The 15,391-nt window shown below is 41.2% G+C and overlaps 1 protein-coding gene across 1 annotated transcript in view; it reads right to left on the bottom strand.

Annotated features, from left to right (window-relative positions):
• The window catches only part of rimbp2b (RIMS binding protein 2b), a gene marked incomplete at both ends in the record, with an annotated part of 56,917 nt that extends 50,171 nt beyond the window's left edge, over window positions 1-6,746 (bottom strand). Inside the window, one exon of the mRNA XM_083902665.1 lies at window positions 6,699-6,746. Coding sequence (XP_083758791.1) covers window positions 6,699-6,746 — 48 coding nt within the window. The remainder of the gene's footprint in view (window positions 1-6,698) is intronic.
• Between the last annotated feature and the right edge of the window lie 8,645 nt (window positions 6,747-15,391).

Raw genomic sequence — 15,391 nt, 5'->3', positions numbered from 1 at the left:
TTTTTTTTAAAGAGATACTACTAAACAGAGCGTTCTGAACAGGGCTGTTTTGGCAGGGTGATTGAACTGCTGTGGTGCTTCATCCTTATGGTATTTTGACCAAAGCATGTCACAGACATGTTCATCAGGACACCAGGGAACTAGGTTAACTTGGAGAAATAGGGTATAATATGACTCCTTTAACCACTGCTCAGCTTTCAGTTTCTGCCAGTGTGTGACCTGTTTTTGGACCTCGTCTTCAGCCTGTAAAATGTTGTTACATTTGTCTGTGTACTGACCCTTTTATGGATTGAGTAAAGAAAGACATTTTGCCTGATATCTACTTGGCCTGGCATCTGCATTTGGGTCATCAGTCAGTTGCAGTTATGGAAGTGTGACGCCTTACATCAGAGCAGCAGACGCCGACCACAACATGACAAAAACACCTCACTTCTTTGCCTCATTATGACAGAATGTAATGATGAACCCTCAAACACTGATTCCACACTGGCTTTGACTAATTCAAACATCTTCCTGCACCACACATTCAGCAGCACCCAGTCAAAGTGTGTGTCCCCAGCTGAGGTGGCTTGTTGCTGACTTTGATCATGTGCCAGAGACTCAGACATATGCTGCTCCATTCTGGGAGGGAGGAGCTGCACTGGATGCTGGGAACAGCTCTCCATCGCCTTTCAATTCACTAATTACAACAGCTGGTGACTTAGAAAGTTTGCTCTCCAGATTGCAAAGCCAATATAATACGTACACCTTTCCTTTCATATTCTTTACTCAAGGGGCGCAAATGTGTGACCAATTATAGTCTGTGCAAAACTGCTGCTTAAAGCTGCACTGTGTAACTTTTGGTCATTTGCTGTTGTTGATGTCATTATTCTGCCTCTGTACACACACACACACACACATATGTAGACACTTTAAAGCTCACATAGAGTGGTCTTGAGGCACATATATGTTAATTATGGAGGTTTACCTATATACATTAACTTGTTTTTATTGTCAAAAACCTCCTAGTTGCTGTAAACGAGCCGATAGAAATCCTCTTTTCTGACGCTGTTCCCCAGCCGCGATATATCAGACTCAACTCTCACACCCAGAAGACAGACTGTGTTGTGATTGGCCAGCCAGCGTAGAGCCTTCCCAGCTGTCTTGTGATTGGCCAATACCCGGAAGTGACATATTCAGCACGCCCGCTCTCAGAAGCACAGCTCCCCCCTCTGGAACGGTGGATGCACTGCTGCTCATTATCAAAACATTGTTTTAACAATGTTTAAAAATAGCTTTGTCACGACTCCCCGCCGCAGTCCCTTTTATGACTTTGACCCGGAGTCAGACCCAGAGTCAGAAGACACTGTCGCTCGTGAAACACCTCCACAACGGACATTATTCTTCTTCTGCGGTTCAATGTACGCAACCGGATGTGCCCGGACTAGTGCCCGGAGCAGGATGATCTGCTGTTCCGGAGAACTGCTGTTTACGTAACCGGACCGGGTCTTTTCAGAGATCTCGCTGAGCCCGAAATTACAATACAACACACCGTTCTCAGCAATGGCTGAATTGATTGTTAACTGCGTTAATTGGAACTTCCGGTCTAGGTCCGCTTTAAGTTGTTTTCTCCCTCAGAATCATGATAATCTTGATGAACAGCAAAACACCTAAAAGTAGGAGTTACCTCAACTTAACTTTTTGACATTTTTGCCGCATCCTTCATCTGACTGAGGGATTATTTGCGTGTATACAGCAGCAGTGCAGGGGCAGAAACTGCAGAAACTGGGTTTTGCAGCAGTACAATTTACTTCTGAAATCAGCTTCCCACTGCTATAGCAGACACATAACAGACATCTCGCCTCCTTTATGTAATTGTCTGCTGTCAGAGTGAAGGCACATATAGATCCATTAATACTCTTTTATGCGAGAGAAACAGGAAAATGGACAGAGCGGTCATATGAAGAAGACCAGCCACTTATAGATATGACAAAAAGGCTGTGTCACTGTGAATAGTTTATTATAGACGTGTCAGACGTGGCTTTTTAGCTTTTACAAAACCAGACAGACTCTAATATGACAAGTTTTTACATTTGTGGGGTTGTTGGAGATGCACAGTAATGGGAGACAGGTGGTGCCTCTGCGGAGATAAATAGTGAGGCTCTCACCCTACAAGAGTCTGGCACAATCACAGCAGAAACAGACGCCTTTGCCTCGTTCACTCTTTCACCATCGCTGGCAATTTACAGGACACGCAGTTACTGGTCACTGCCTGAGCAGCTAATGAGTGCCAAATCATACAAGTGGTCAGACTGAGAAAGGAAATAATCCTTTAATGGATACACACTAATTAAATTCCGCTTTAATACAACCATTAACTGAAATGGAATCTGTAAATGAAGCATATATGAATAGGAAAGGCGAACCACAAGGAACAGGAGCAAAATCCACATTCACATTTTCCCCTTTTGCTACAATATATAGTACACACTATTCAAGCACAGCTTAATAGTGGTCTTAGAAAGCAAGTTCAGTTTCAACTGTGAAGAGAAGACTTGAACGGTCGAGTTGCAGCAAGAAAGCCATTGCTAAGACGTCAGAATAAGAAGAAGAGTCTTTCCTGGGCCATGAAACGCCGCCAATGGACTACTGAAGTCTGGAAGAAGGTGTCATGGACTGATGAATCAAAGTTTGAAATCTTCGGTTCATCACACGGGAGTTTTGTACGCCGTCGAGTAGGCGAAAGGATGATGGTGATGATGATGTTGACGATGAGCCGCCTATCACGCAAGCTGTTGACTCTCTATATAGCTTGTTTTCACAGTACAAAGCCTCGTAAGTCCAGGGTCAACGAGAGCCGCAGGTCTCAAACTAATGTTGTTTTGGCCGTGCGGTTAATTTTGTTATCAATGGATGTCTGCTGCTACATTTAGCAGGTATTGTAAACAAACAGATATTGGCTCCAATGAAGCCTACTATGCTTAAATGTCCGTACACTCTGAGTCTGGTTCTGTCTGAGATTTCTGTTTGTTAAAAGGCAGTTTTTTATCTTCAAGTGCCAAGTGCACACACTCAATTAATTGAATTGAATTGAATTGTTCTCCCTGTGTGTGTGTGTGTGTTTTCTCCAGATTCTGGTTTCCTCACACAGTCCAAAACATGCAGATTTGGGGATTCGGCAGATTGACCGTAGGTATATGTGGCCCTGCGATGGACTGGCACCTATCGCCGTATGTCAGCTGTGGAGGATAAAGTGTTAGAAGATGGACGGATTCGTTCCAGGGAGGGAAAAAAAATGGCAATTTAGCTTTGTGCTTCTGGAAAAATTGACTTGGAAGAGTCCAAACCATACAAGCAGGTGGGAGACACAAACGTCTAATTGTTGTCATAATGGTCGTACCACGCTTTTCTGTTTTCCCACAACTAATTTAGTCTAGTGCACTTCACGTTTATAAGCAGTGAGGTTAATTAAAAATGGTATTACTAATTTGAGTGTGTGTGTGTCTGTGAGTGTGCGTGTGTGCATGCATGTTTGTGTGTGTACCATCAATTTCTGCTGCTTCTTATAGGCCGGGGCTGTGTAGAGTGAACACAGCAACAGAGCCAACATGATTATACTCAAAACATGTCCCACGTGTCCGAGGCATCGTTGTACCATCCTTCAGCAAACAAATAATACAATCGCTGGACAGATATGGGCGTATACTAATATACTACATTCACAGAATAGTTTTTGTTGTTATCGTTTTTAAAAAGACATATTTAATCAGTGAGAACGCACAAACGAATGTCGCACCGCTCACAGCAAGTTAGCAAGTTGTTGTTTTCTTTCTGTAAAACTGATGAAATGCTCTTTTTACGTGTAAAGCCGATGCAAAATTCTTATTTCTCGCTAGAGAACACAAAGCCAGATCAAAAGTGTGTTTTTGAAAACATAGCAGGGACTGAAAAATACGAAGTCTGCGTGTGGTGTGTCACATTCCATTTAATTTGATTAAAAATTGTACACACATTACAGCCTGAGGCTCATTTACCACCTTCAAAGTCAACTAACGTCTGCAGTTCTTGTCGTGTGCGGTGTCAAAAAAAACAGACATTCTCTAAAAACACAGTGATTTGAGGTGAACGGAGTGTAATGTTCCTTTAATTCACTGAACGTAAAAAGCCAGTAATTTATCTCTTTACATGACACTGTCAGTGTGATGCTTGTTGCATCAGTTGCAGAAATGTACACAGATCACAGTTAAGATAAATAAACCTTTAGATGAGAGAGTAGATGTGCACATGAGGACAAACACTGAAATGTATACAAAAAAAATATATATTTTTCATGGGAATGTCATAATGACCTGCAGCATAATTAAAGTTTCTTATTAATATATGGCATATTATGAATTCAAGGCACATCCAACGCTCTGTTAAAGCTGCCAAAAGCACTGCCCAGCACATTAGATCAGAAATTTAGAGTAGCATCGCCGACTATATCCTAAAATACAACCCCTCCACTTTGCATTGAGATGAGCACACAGCGAGCTCACTGCCAACAGAGGACAGATCATCCTCTCCTCTTCTGCTGGCCTCCGCTGACCTGCCTTCACACTCCAGTACACCAACAGAGAAGCACTCTGCATGACAGCAGCTTTTACCAACCCCTTACAACACATACTCTTTTAATTTGCTATCCAAACAAATTACCTTGAGTCATGTCAGCTAAGAGAGGAATAAAAATAGGTAAAGGGTAAAGTGAAGTAAAGAAAGGGAAGATGAGAGGAACAGGGATTGCTGGGCCTGGTGGCCCTGCGGCTGATGCACAGGGTTGCATAATGGGTCTGCATGCAAGTGTGAAACACAGCAAACGGGGCTTCAGCACATGCAGAGACCACTCAAGCCTTCTGGGGGGAAGGACGTTATTTCAGCGAGCACATACAAGCATGCACGGGATGAAACCGTTGTGTTTTGACACAGCGTGCTAAAAATAGCACATACTTAATAGGGGGGAAAAAAAAGAGTGCCAGTCAAATCCAGGACTGGCACGAGGAGGATGAGAGAGAAACGGCAAAGGATGAGGCATTAACAAGGGGCCAGGGTAAATAAAAGGAAACCTCTCTAAATCTGAGACTGCACACATGTCTCCATGTCTCATGAGACCAGGGAGCCACAAGCACAAAGAATAAATTAACTCGAGCAATTGAAAATCAACATGAGCAGCGATGTTATGTAATTCTCAGCCGGTGGGGCCATGGGTTAGGAAATGGCGGTGGACGGGTCTGTTGTGTTTTCTGCTGCACATAATATTATATGGCCATTAATCACGCTCGGGCTCTTGGTGCTCTTTTATATATATATATATATATGTCCAGAGAAGCAAAATCCTGAGGGCAGCAGACCTACGGCACTGCAGCACGTGCAGGCTGGACTTCAGCATCACTGCAAATGTCACACAATGTTAGCTCGCTTACTGGAGGACAGCCTATGGTGAGGGGATCACGAGGACAACCTATAAATGGCACCTTTCCACACAACGCTTTACGGATGCAATATTTTTGCTTGTGCTTTGATGGGAAACTCAACCACGGCTCAAAGTTTCCTGTGATGCAAGGTTTGACATCACCTTCACACAGTGGCATTAACTAAACATCTGATGAGTGTATGTATTTGCCCGTAGCCCAGTGGTATAGTCCAAGTATAGTCAAGAAACATCCAGACTGTGGAGAACCATAGTGAATACTGATGAGTCCAGGTGTTTCTATAAAAACACAGAGTATTTAAAGCAGGGCACATGAACAGGTACTGTGTATTAGAGTCACATTAAAGAGCAAAGCTCCCCTTCCTCTCTCTCTCTCTATCTGCAGGGTGTGTTGGAGTGTGAGTCATCACCAGTGCAGAGAGAGGGGGGGGGGGGGGGGGGGGGGTCGGAGAGAGAGGCATGCTTTAAATCTATGACGCTCGATGGCAGCAGCATAGCAAGGAAATACCCAGCACCCTGCTTTTATATCAGCGTGCACCAGTATCAAAGCACAGCAGCTGTTACAAACACATGCAGTCTCAGTGTGACGTAACAGCAGATGTGATGGAGTCTATTAATGGTCTGAGCATTAAAAAAAGTGATTCGGCTGCTAATTTTCCTGTAAAATGTATATGATTTCTAGAAAAAGAAAATGGTGACTTTCCGTTCTGTAACGATCCCTGCTTTTTAAAGGTAAACTCATCAATAGATCATTGGATCATTGGTTATTCATTGTTTTAGTAAAACATCTAAACATTGCCTACGTCTAGTGTCTCCAGTGTGACGACCTTTTTCTTTTTATTCTTTTTAAAAAGATCATTTCATACCACTGCCGATTTATCTTTATTTAGCGACATGACGACATGATCTTGCTGCACATGAGTAAAGATCAAACTGAATCCAAAGTCTGCTGGAGGAGAACGCCCATTAATGCATGATTTTGGAATAGATTTGAAAGACAATTAACAGTTAACATTAAATTTGTTTATCACCCAAACCAAATTTGAAATGAGAAATGGGACAAACAAGTAACAGCAGCACGAGCCCAGGTATTTTTCTTGTTCAACAATATGAAATAATAACGATATTTAAAACAACAGTGGAGAGGATCATCTGAAACAACCACACACACACACACAGAGAGAGAGAGAGGCGATTTGTCCAGAGCGAAAACACACACATCTATAGACGGAGAATCCCGTTCAGGCCTTACCCTCTCCCACACAGCTACGGTGCAAGCCTTAAAGACGAGTTCCCTCATATCCAGAACTGCAGAACACAGTCACAGTGTGTGTCTGTCTCTGCAGGTTTGTCAAGACTGGAGCGTCAAAGTGTTAAAAAACGGACGAACCTCTCTCCACAAGAACTCTGATACCACAGAACAAGTCGGCAACCCGACACTGAAGTTCAGCTCAAGTCCACGCTGCTATCCAAGCCTGCTGATTAAATTACTGCACACTGCCAGAGCTCCAGCTGCTCAATAATACACCGTCGCAGACTAACTGATGAGAAGAGTATTTGACAGAGTAAATTAATATGAACTCAAGGCCAGCATCACAACTACATAACTACTACTGCACAACAGCGATGATCAAAAACACTCCTAACAATAATGGAAACAACTATCCTCTATTTTCTACTCGTTGGAATAAAAGCTCAATATTCAGTCCTTGGTAAAAGCTTTAGTTTGCAACTTTTGAACTTAACCAAATGTCTGTTACATTCACACCACTGTGAAACGAGAGCACACACATCGTGATTAAGCCTGTCAGCACCACACACTGCAAACAGACACAGATGAACCGTATGACTGAAAACACAAAGAAGTGAATTCTACTGCTTGAAAACGATGATCTGGCAGTTTGACAGGATAAATGATGTACTGCCTAAGTCGGGCCCAACTAGCAACCACAGTTGACCTCGCCCAAAATAATCGGAACTTCAAGATTCCGGATTTGACCGGTGCTTTGTTGAGGTTTAATAACGAGAAATAAAAATAAGCAAGCTGGAAGACTATGTGCACTTTTTATTAACCATTATTTTTCACAATTGATTAATCTATTGATGGTTTTCAATTAATCAAGTAAATTTAGTTTGGTCCATAAAATGTCAGAAAACAACAACAAAAAACAAAAAGATTTTTAAGAGTTTTAATGATTTCGTTTTAATGTGGAGCAAAGAAATTAGAAAATAATCACATTTAAAGGTGCATTATGTATTAAATCTTAAGCAACTGACCATAAAATCCTCCTAATATGTCACAGAGACTCAGGAATAATGTTCATATAACAAACTCAACTCACCAACAACAACAGTACAGACAAAATATTTGCATTAAAAAAAATCTTTTGCAGACTGCAAATCATGTTTATGTTTTGAAAAATCATGTTTTAGCATGTGGCGCCACCTACTGCCGTCTACCAATCATTTTAGTCAGTAGAGTCTCAGCTGCCGAGCAACCACGGGTTGCCAGTTACGTCAAAAAAACGAAACCTAAAAGACCTCGGTATTTTGAATTTGAATGTAGTAGCTGTTTTTGGCCACATTCTTACATATGGCACCTTTAAGACGCTGAATCTTGTTTTAATCATAAAAAAAAGCTTCAAAACTGATTAATCGATTAACAAAATAGTTGACTTTTATCCAGTCTATGGTGAGGTCTGATATTTGTGCTCGACAGAGCCTGTCATCAGATGAAGGACTCAGTAGATAATGTCACATTGTGTGGAACTAGAGGACCACACTGGAAATAAGTTGTTTTATGAGTTTTGTGTGTTTATCCTCGACATTAAATATTTAAGATGCAGTGCTGTACTGTGTTATTTTGATATGTTTATGATTCTGTTCATGGAGACCAAATGGAGGCAAAAACACAACATCATCATCAACAACAAAAATCACCAAAGGTTAAGCCCTGAAGCAACACATGAGACCTCTGTGAATTCAGAAGCTGTGGGAGAGAAAAACGTCTCCTTGTAATTTTCTCCACATTCCACTATCAAAAAAACAATGATGGTGATTTTTCGCTTGGATCAGCACAAACACAGGACTTTCCCGAGCAGGTTCTCATTTCACTGGAAAGTGCTGTGACACCTAAGACATCGACTGAGAAGGAAACAGAGAGAGAGGGAGAGAGGAGAAGATGCAATCCAAGCAAATGACCCAGAAAACAACTCTTTTCTGGTGAAGTTAGTGTTGTCAGCACTGTGAGTCATTGCAAGTTGGCCTGTCAGGGCCACTTGTCCCACATCCTCATCCCAAACTACATACTAAGAACAAAAACCTCACAGAGGACAGCATCTCAGATGCAGCAAGCGGGCAGGAGTTCTGAACTCTACAGTCGGCAACAAGCTCAGAGGAAAAAGAAAAACCTAACCAGTGCAGAAAATGCTCTGTTGAACAAGCACATCCCCGACTGACACACAAGAGCAATTCAGAGAGGGAGACAGTGGCAAACAGGAACATCACTTCAGACACAGACTCCAGCTCATGGCTTCTCCTCTGACACTGTCAGTGACTGCTTATCAGCCGCAGTCCTTTTTCTGCACCTGAAATGCTGGCAAACCTTAAATCCACACTGGCACTAAATGCACCGAGCACAATCCATTCACACCTGCTGATGATTTACAATCACATAAAGCCAGAAATGATGCTCAACAAGTGTGTCATTTATGAAAATAAAAGCCTTAAATGTGCCATATGTAAGAATGTGGCCAAAAACGGTTACCACATTCAAATTCAAAATACCGAGGTCTTTTAGGTTTCGTTTTCTGACGTAACTGGCAACCCGTGTTTGCGCGGCAGCTGAGACTCTACTGACTGCAATGCTTGGTAGACGGCGGTAGGTGGCGCCACATGCCAAAACATGATTTGAAAACATAAACATGATTTGCAGTCTGCAAAATATTTTTTTAAGCTAATATTTTGTCTGTACTGTTGTTGTTGGTGAGTTCAGTTTGTTATGTGAACATTATTCCTGAGTCTCTGTGACATTTTAGGAGGATTTTATGGCCAGTTGCTTTAGATTTATTACATAATGCACCTTTAAAGACTTGGTGAAACAAACGCTACTGAGTTTCAATGTATCACAACAAAAATTAGGTTTATTTTCTGTTGTAGAATATAATTTTATGTCAACCTCTGTCATCCAAACACATCTTTTTTTTTAGTACAGCCCGTTTTTTTTTTTTTTTTTTTTTTTTTTTTTTAATGGATGGATTAAAACACTTTGGGCCAGAGAGGACTCAGTCAGTAAAAAGCTATAAACCAGCCATGTTTGTGGTGATGCTGCTTAAAAAGCCAGGCTCAGTCTGTGGAACTAGTGCATTTTAAACCTCTGTATCCCTCTGTGCAAAGACATTTTCATGTCTGTCTTACATGGCCTGCAGACAAAGTGCAGCGGTGGTTGGGGGTGCCGTGTCTCGGTGTCAATAGCTGTGTTTACATAGACGCAAATAATTATCAGAATAAAAGTCTGTTACGCTTCATGCGCGCCAATCTGAATACTACGATATGGCCCATTCAGAGTGATATTTCCTTCGACTCGAGAGGGCTTGTTTACATGCCAAATGTCATTCCAGACGATGTTTGTGACTTCCTGGTTTGTGTTATGATGCTGCTGGAAATAGAAAGAAAGAAACATGGCAGGAGCAAAACACTGGGATGCAGCCAACAGTTTTCAGCAATAACAGGGTTTGTTAACAATACAGGCAGGAAACAAGCGTCTTCTTCTTCTTCTTCTGCTAAATCCAGACAAACTCTGCACAGAAATGTATCCTAACAATATTAGTTTATTTCTTTTTCCAGAATTTAATGCATTTTGTTTAGAGAAATCCATAAAAATATTAGAAAAAAAACGAAGAAAATCCTGTTTTCATCTATTTTCATCTGTTTCATGAAAATTGGTCCAGTTTTTGACTAACTGAAAACACAACCACCTATTTGGAGGCAAAAATCCAACATAACAATCCAAATAAAAATCAGTTTTTACTGCGTAAACTGGTCCTTTTAACTGCTTTCTATTTGCCCGTGCAGCTGTGGGACTTTAGCCAACCACATGGGAAAGACCCTATTAGAGCTGCTGCTGGGTCACAGGCAGATTTAGGTTACCACGCACATTAGCCACAAATTATTCTTTTATATTCAGCATCTTTTGTTCCTTTAAAAAAAAATAAAAAAAAATCTATTGGCACATGAGTGAGAAAATACACAGAGTCAGATCTTTCTTTAGAAGAGCAAGTATCAATATTTATGCACTGGCTGAGTCCATAAATACCAGTGGCTGGTCCAAAAAAATCAATGCAGGCATGCTACATATTTTAATCTCCCTCTACGAAGGTCACATTAATGCAAAAAAAGAAAGAAAATGGAGGCTTTTGAGGCTTCAATTCCACCTTAACACTGGCCCACTTCAGCTAACATCACTCTCTGTATTAAAGTTCATAAAAACAGATATGGACTCAGCCTCAAATGGACTGTGAAAGTCATCAAGTGGCCGATACTGTAGCTGTATGTGAAAAAAAGGCTGTGTTCTCAGGGATTAGCCCTGTGTAACTCATGTACATTATAGATGAGGCAGAGGAGAAGGGGAGTGTTCAGTGGAGCACTATCAGTTACCAGAAGGCCAATCTAAATCTCCCCCATCGTGTCTATCATCTATTTTAGAGCCACACGTGAGACGCAGCAGAGCTGTCGCTGTAAACCGAACGTCTGCACGGAGCTGCAGCAAAACAACCAGAGAAAGAACAAAAAAAACGTGTTCACGTTTCTAAAACTACTGGACTGCCAAACTGATCCGTGACATTAAATGAATTTGTCATTCTGCTAACAGGCCTTATGAAAGTTGCATGAACTTTAACAATCTTGTTACAACATGTTACATTATTTAAAGGGCACATTCATCCTGTGAGGCAATAGAGCTGCTGGTGGCGGATTGAAATTTTAATAAGCTCAATGCCGCGGCTACAGATTAAGAAAGTTGGCAGAGATTTAGCTTTGAAATCCTAAATACGGGCATGATTTAGATGATTTAGCCTCATTGTATCAGGCATGAACTCAAGCGGGTCAAAAGACAGGGGATTCAGTAAACCTGCGATAAACCCATTAACTGGATTAACTTCAGACACTTTCCCTGGTGTTTTAATCTGAGACATGAAGTAATGTTTCAGCCGCTATTTTTTTAAATGCGGTCCCTTTCAGCTCAGCATAATGAGATCATATCAGGGCAATGTGTGGTGTATCTTATTTCACAGGGTTTATTTATCATAACTGCACAGGCATGTTATCTCAAATCTACATTTTTTTTCCCCCCCTCCAGGAGACCAAACCACTGATGAATGAGTACAGGGAGAGCGGAGTGATGCTGGAGCTATCATAACAAGCCAGGCTGAAGGTGAAGGTGGCTGCTGTCAGCAGGCTTTGAAACACCTGACCCTGGAGGAGATTGGGAAGGACTCTCTCCCCATCTCTGCTATTTGTGATATGCAGTATCAGTGATAAACCTTATCTCAGCATCATAAGTGTTCTTTTATCTGCTGAGGTAAAGGCTAAAACATTGACTACATACAATACTGTGTACGCGTGTGTACGTGTAAGCTTGTATTAGTTACCTCTTTAGGACGTTTTCTGGCATAAACACTGAACCTGACTTCTAAAAAACTGGCTCGGATTCAAACAGTGGATTGGTTAATATTAGGTGTAATGCTGTGTTTAGGCTGAATGAATGGGAGTCAATGCAGTGTGTGTGTGTGTGTCTATGTTCTTGTATACTTGCAGCATACTGAGGACCAGTGAGGGTTTTTAACCAACAAAGTGAGGTCATTTTTTTTTTTATGGAGTGAGGACATTTTGGCAGGTCCTCACTTTGTTTTCATTGAAATCACTTCCTTAGGTCGCTATAACATGCCATACTCAATTTGTCAAAAAAAAAAAAAAAAAAAATTTTTGGACGACATATTACAGTATGACATTTTTGTCAAATTTTGGACCAAACATTTTCGGTCAATTTTTTTTTTTTTAATTTTGGTCGACATAGTATAGTATGATGTTTTTGTAAAATTTTGGACCAAAAATAAAATAAAAATAAAAATAAATAAAAAAAGTTTTCCAGTCCTTTTTGCTCTGGGGCTCCACCTGCAGACATTTTATGGTACTGCAACCAGTAGTTCTTTGTAGATGTCATTCATGAAGTAGATATTTGTAATTGTGTTGATTTATAAAGTGGAAATGCTGGTCCTCACTTTGTCAGCAACCCAGTCATCAGTATGCAGCAAGTTCAAGAATGTGTGTGCGTGCATATGTGTGTGCCCTTGTCAGTATGCGTGTTGGCACCAGACACCCTGACTGTTAAATCAAGCAACACAGTGCGCCAGCTCTTTGCAGACCTGTTATAGGGCAGACAGGCGACGGGCCTCGTTCCAACAGCAACACAGTCTTGCAGTTTACATTCAAGGCCTGCGTCACAGTCACAGACCATGTTTACTACGTATGAAGGATTTGTTTTTTTTCTTTGCATACTAATTAGAGTAAAAAAATATTCGATTATTTCACAAAAATCACAACTCATCCAAACATTCAGTGTTTGCATCAAATTCTACTCCTCAGAGCCTTTCTGTGTGGAATTAGCAAGTTTTTCCTGTGTGTGTGTGTGTACAGGATTTCTCTAAGTAGAGAAATTAAAGAAATATTGTATCTGTATCCAAATATTTTGAATACAAAAGAGAAGGAATTTCACCAATATTTGTTTTTATTCTTCATTATGTTCAATGCAGTATGGGTAAAACTGTTTTTTGGTAGACTAACCATACATGAGTAAGTAAATTAATCAAATAATTTTAAATTAATATCTGCAATTAACCCTGTCTGCTGGGAAGAAAACAGTGCAGGGCATAACTGCACATAACAGCCCATGTTGTTGATAGATTCTCCTTACAAACTACAGCTTGATTGTGTTGTGATGTAATGAAGGACGAGGCCTAAAGGTATTTTAACTTGATCAAGCACTTGGTCTGCAGTCAAGTATAATGAATGATGATGAACATCTGAATATGGAAATTAATTGTATATGGAAAACTGGCTGGTTTGACCCTAACCCTATCTTTAAAGTCGATAAATAATAATGAGCTGCTGGTAGACAGGTAAACAAAATCTGTGATAGTTGTATTTATCGTAGGGAGATGTGAGTCTGCGACTCCAGTCCCAAACAAACCAATTCCTTGCATGAAGGAGAAACCTGCATAACCTAACACGTCACTGAGACACTGACTGATAACCTGTCAGGGCGCTGGAGAAGCAAGGGGCGGCGCCAGAGTGGATCGTGTTGTGTGCAGCAAAAGCAGTGTGCGGTGCTGGGTCAGCCAGCACCATCTGAGTGTTAATAAGGGGGGTAATTGAATTAGAGGATCAGTGGAGGCCTGTAGTGTGGGCACCATGCGGCTCTAATTTCATTACAAGTGATGTAAACATGAGGTTGCCCCCTGCCCCCCCCAGCACAGGGGCCTCCCACATCAATACTTACAAAAAAAATGACTGATTGTTACATAACACTAATCTACACCTACTACCTGTCTGTCTCATAACATCCAACATAAAGAAAATTCTGCCTGTGTGTCAGTGATGACGATCGATCGTGGCAAAAAAGAAACCAGGAAGCAATGTTCTCTCATAGCGTGTGTGATGTTTGTGTGAAAAAAAACAAATGACACATCTAATATTGACGTTGTTCAGAGAGAACATGCGACATTCAGTTAACACTCAGTTAACACTCGGGCATGTTTTCATGGCTACAACAGTCTATGACATCAATTCCATGAAGTGACTGATTTTTGCCATCTGCATGATGCTTATTTATAAGCAGCACTCTAACATGCTTCGGCCTGGTGATTCACTTGACCATCGCACTGCGCACAGTCAGAATAAACCTGTGGGTGTGACTGTAGGCCTGCTCCCACTTATGAATAATTATGAGGGCAGGAGTTAACCAAGGAGACAGTGGTCACATCCCTAATAAGTCTTTCCCGTTTCCACCACAGCTCCGACACTGAGACGTACCCACGGACAGATGGGTGATGGGTCACATCCTCACATTAGCAATACGAAGGTGGGCCAATGAGAGCACAGGAAGAAAAATGACTGTCGTGGAGACAGAACAAATCTTTTGCATATACTAAGAGAGCTGCATTGCCTGACACATCACAACACATCACATCACTGCACTGGGCAGTAAATCTGCACTTTAAACAACACTGTTCTGTCTCTGCCACTGATGTCTGTCAAACGCTGAGTGCTGAAAAATGTTGAAACACTCGTGTTGATCAGCCTTAGACAGATGTGCCGAGTTTATGTTTTGACACCGGGGAAGGTCAGCAAATTTTACCTTGAGTTTATCCATGTAGCAGAGCGGGAGGAAAACATGGAGGAGGACAGACTTCTCGCTCATGTATGTCTGTATGTCTGTATGTCTGTCACTGACCTAATTAGCAGGAGAAGAAGTTTAAGTGCATGGACGAAATAATGTGAAGTTAAAGGTGCCATATGTAAGAATGTGGCCAAAAAATGGTTACTACATTCAAATTCAAAATACCGAGATCTTTTAAGTTTAATTTTCTGACATAACTGGCAACCCGTGGTTGCTCGGCAGCTGAGACTCTACTGACTGCAATGACTGGTAGATGGCGGTAGGTGGCGCCACATGCCAAAACATGATTTCAAAACATAAACATGATTTGCAGTCTGCAAAATATTTTTTTTAATGTGAATATTTTGGCTGTACTGTTGTTGTTGGTGAGTTCAGTTTGTTATATGAACATTATTCCTGAGTCTCTGTGACATATTAGGAGGATTTTATGGCCAGTTGATTTAGATGTATTACATAATGCACCTTTAAAGGTGCCATATGTAAGAATGTGG

Source organism: Microchirus variegatus (genome assembly GCF_963457635.1).
Source record: "Microchirus variegatus genome assembly, chromosome: 16".
Classification (NCBI taxonomy): Eukaryota; Metazoa; Chordata; class Actinopteri; order Pleuronectiformes; family Soleidae; genus Microchirus; species Microchirus variegatus.
This window is presented reverse-complemented; position numbering and strand designations above follow the sequence as displayed.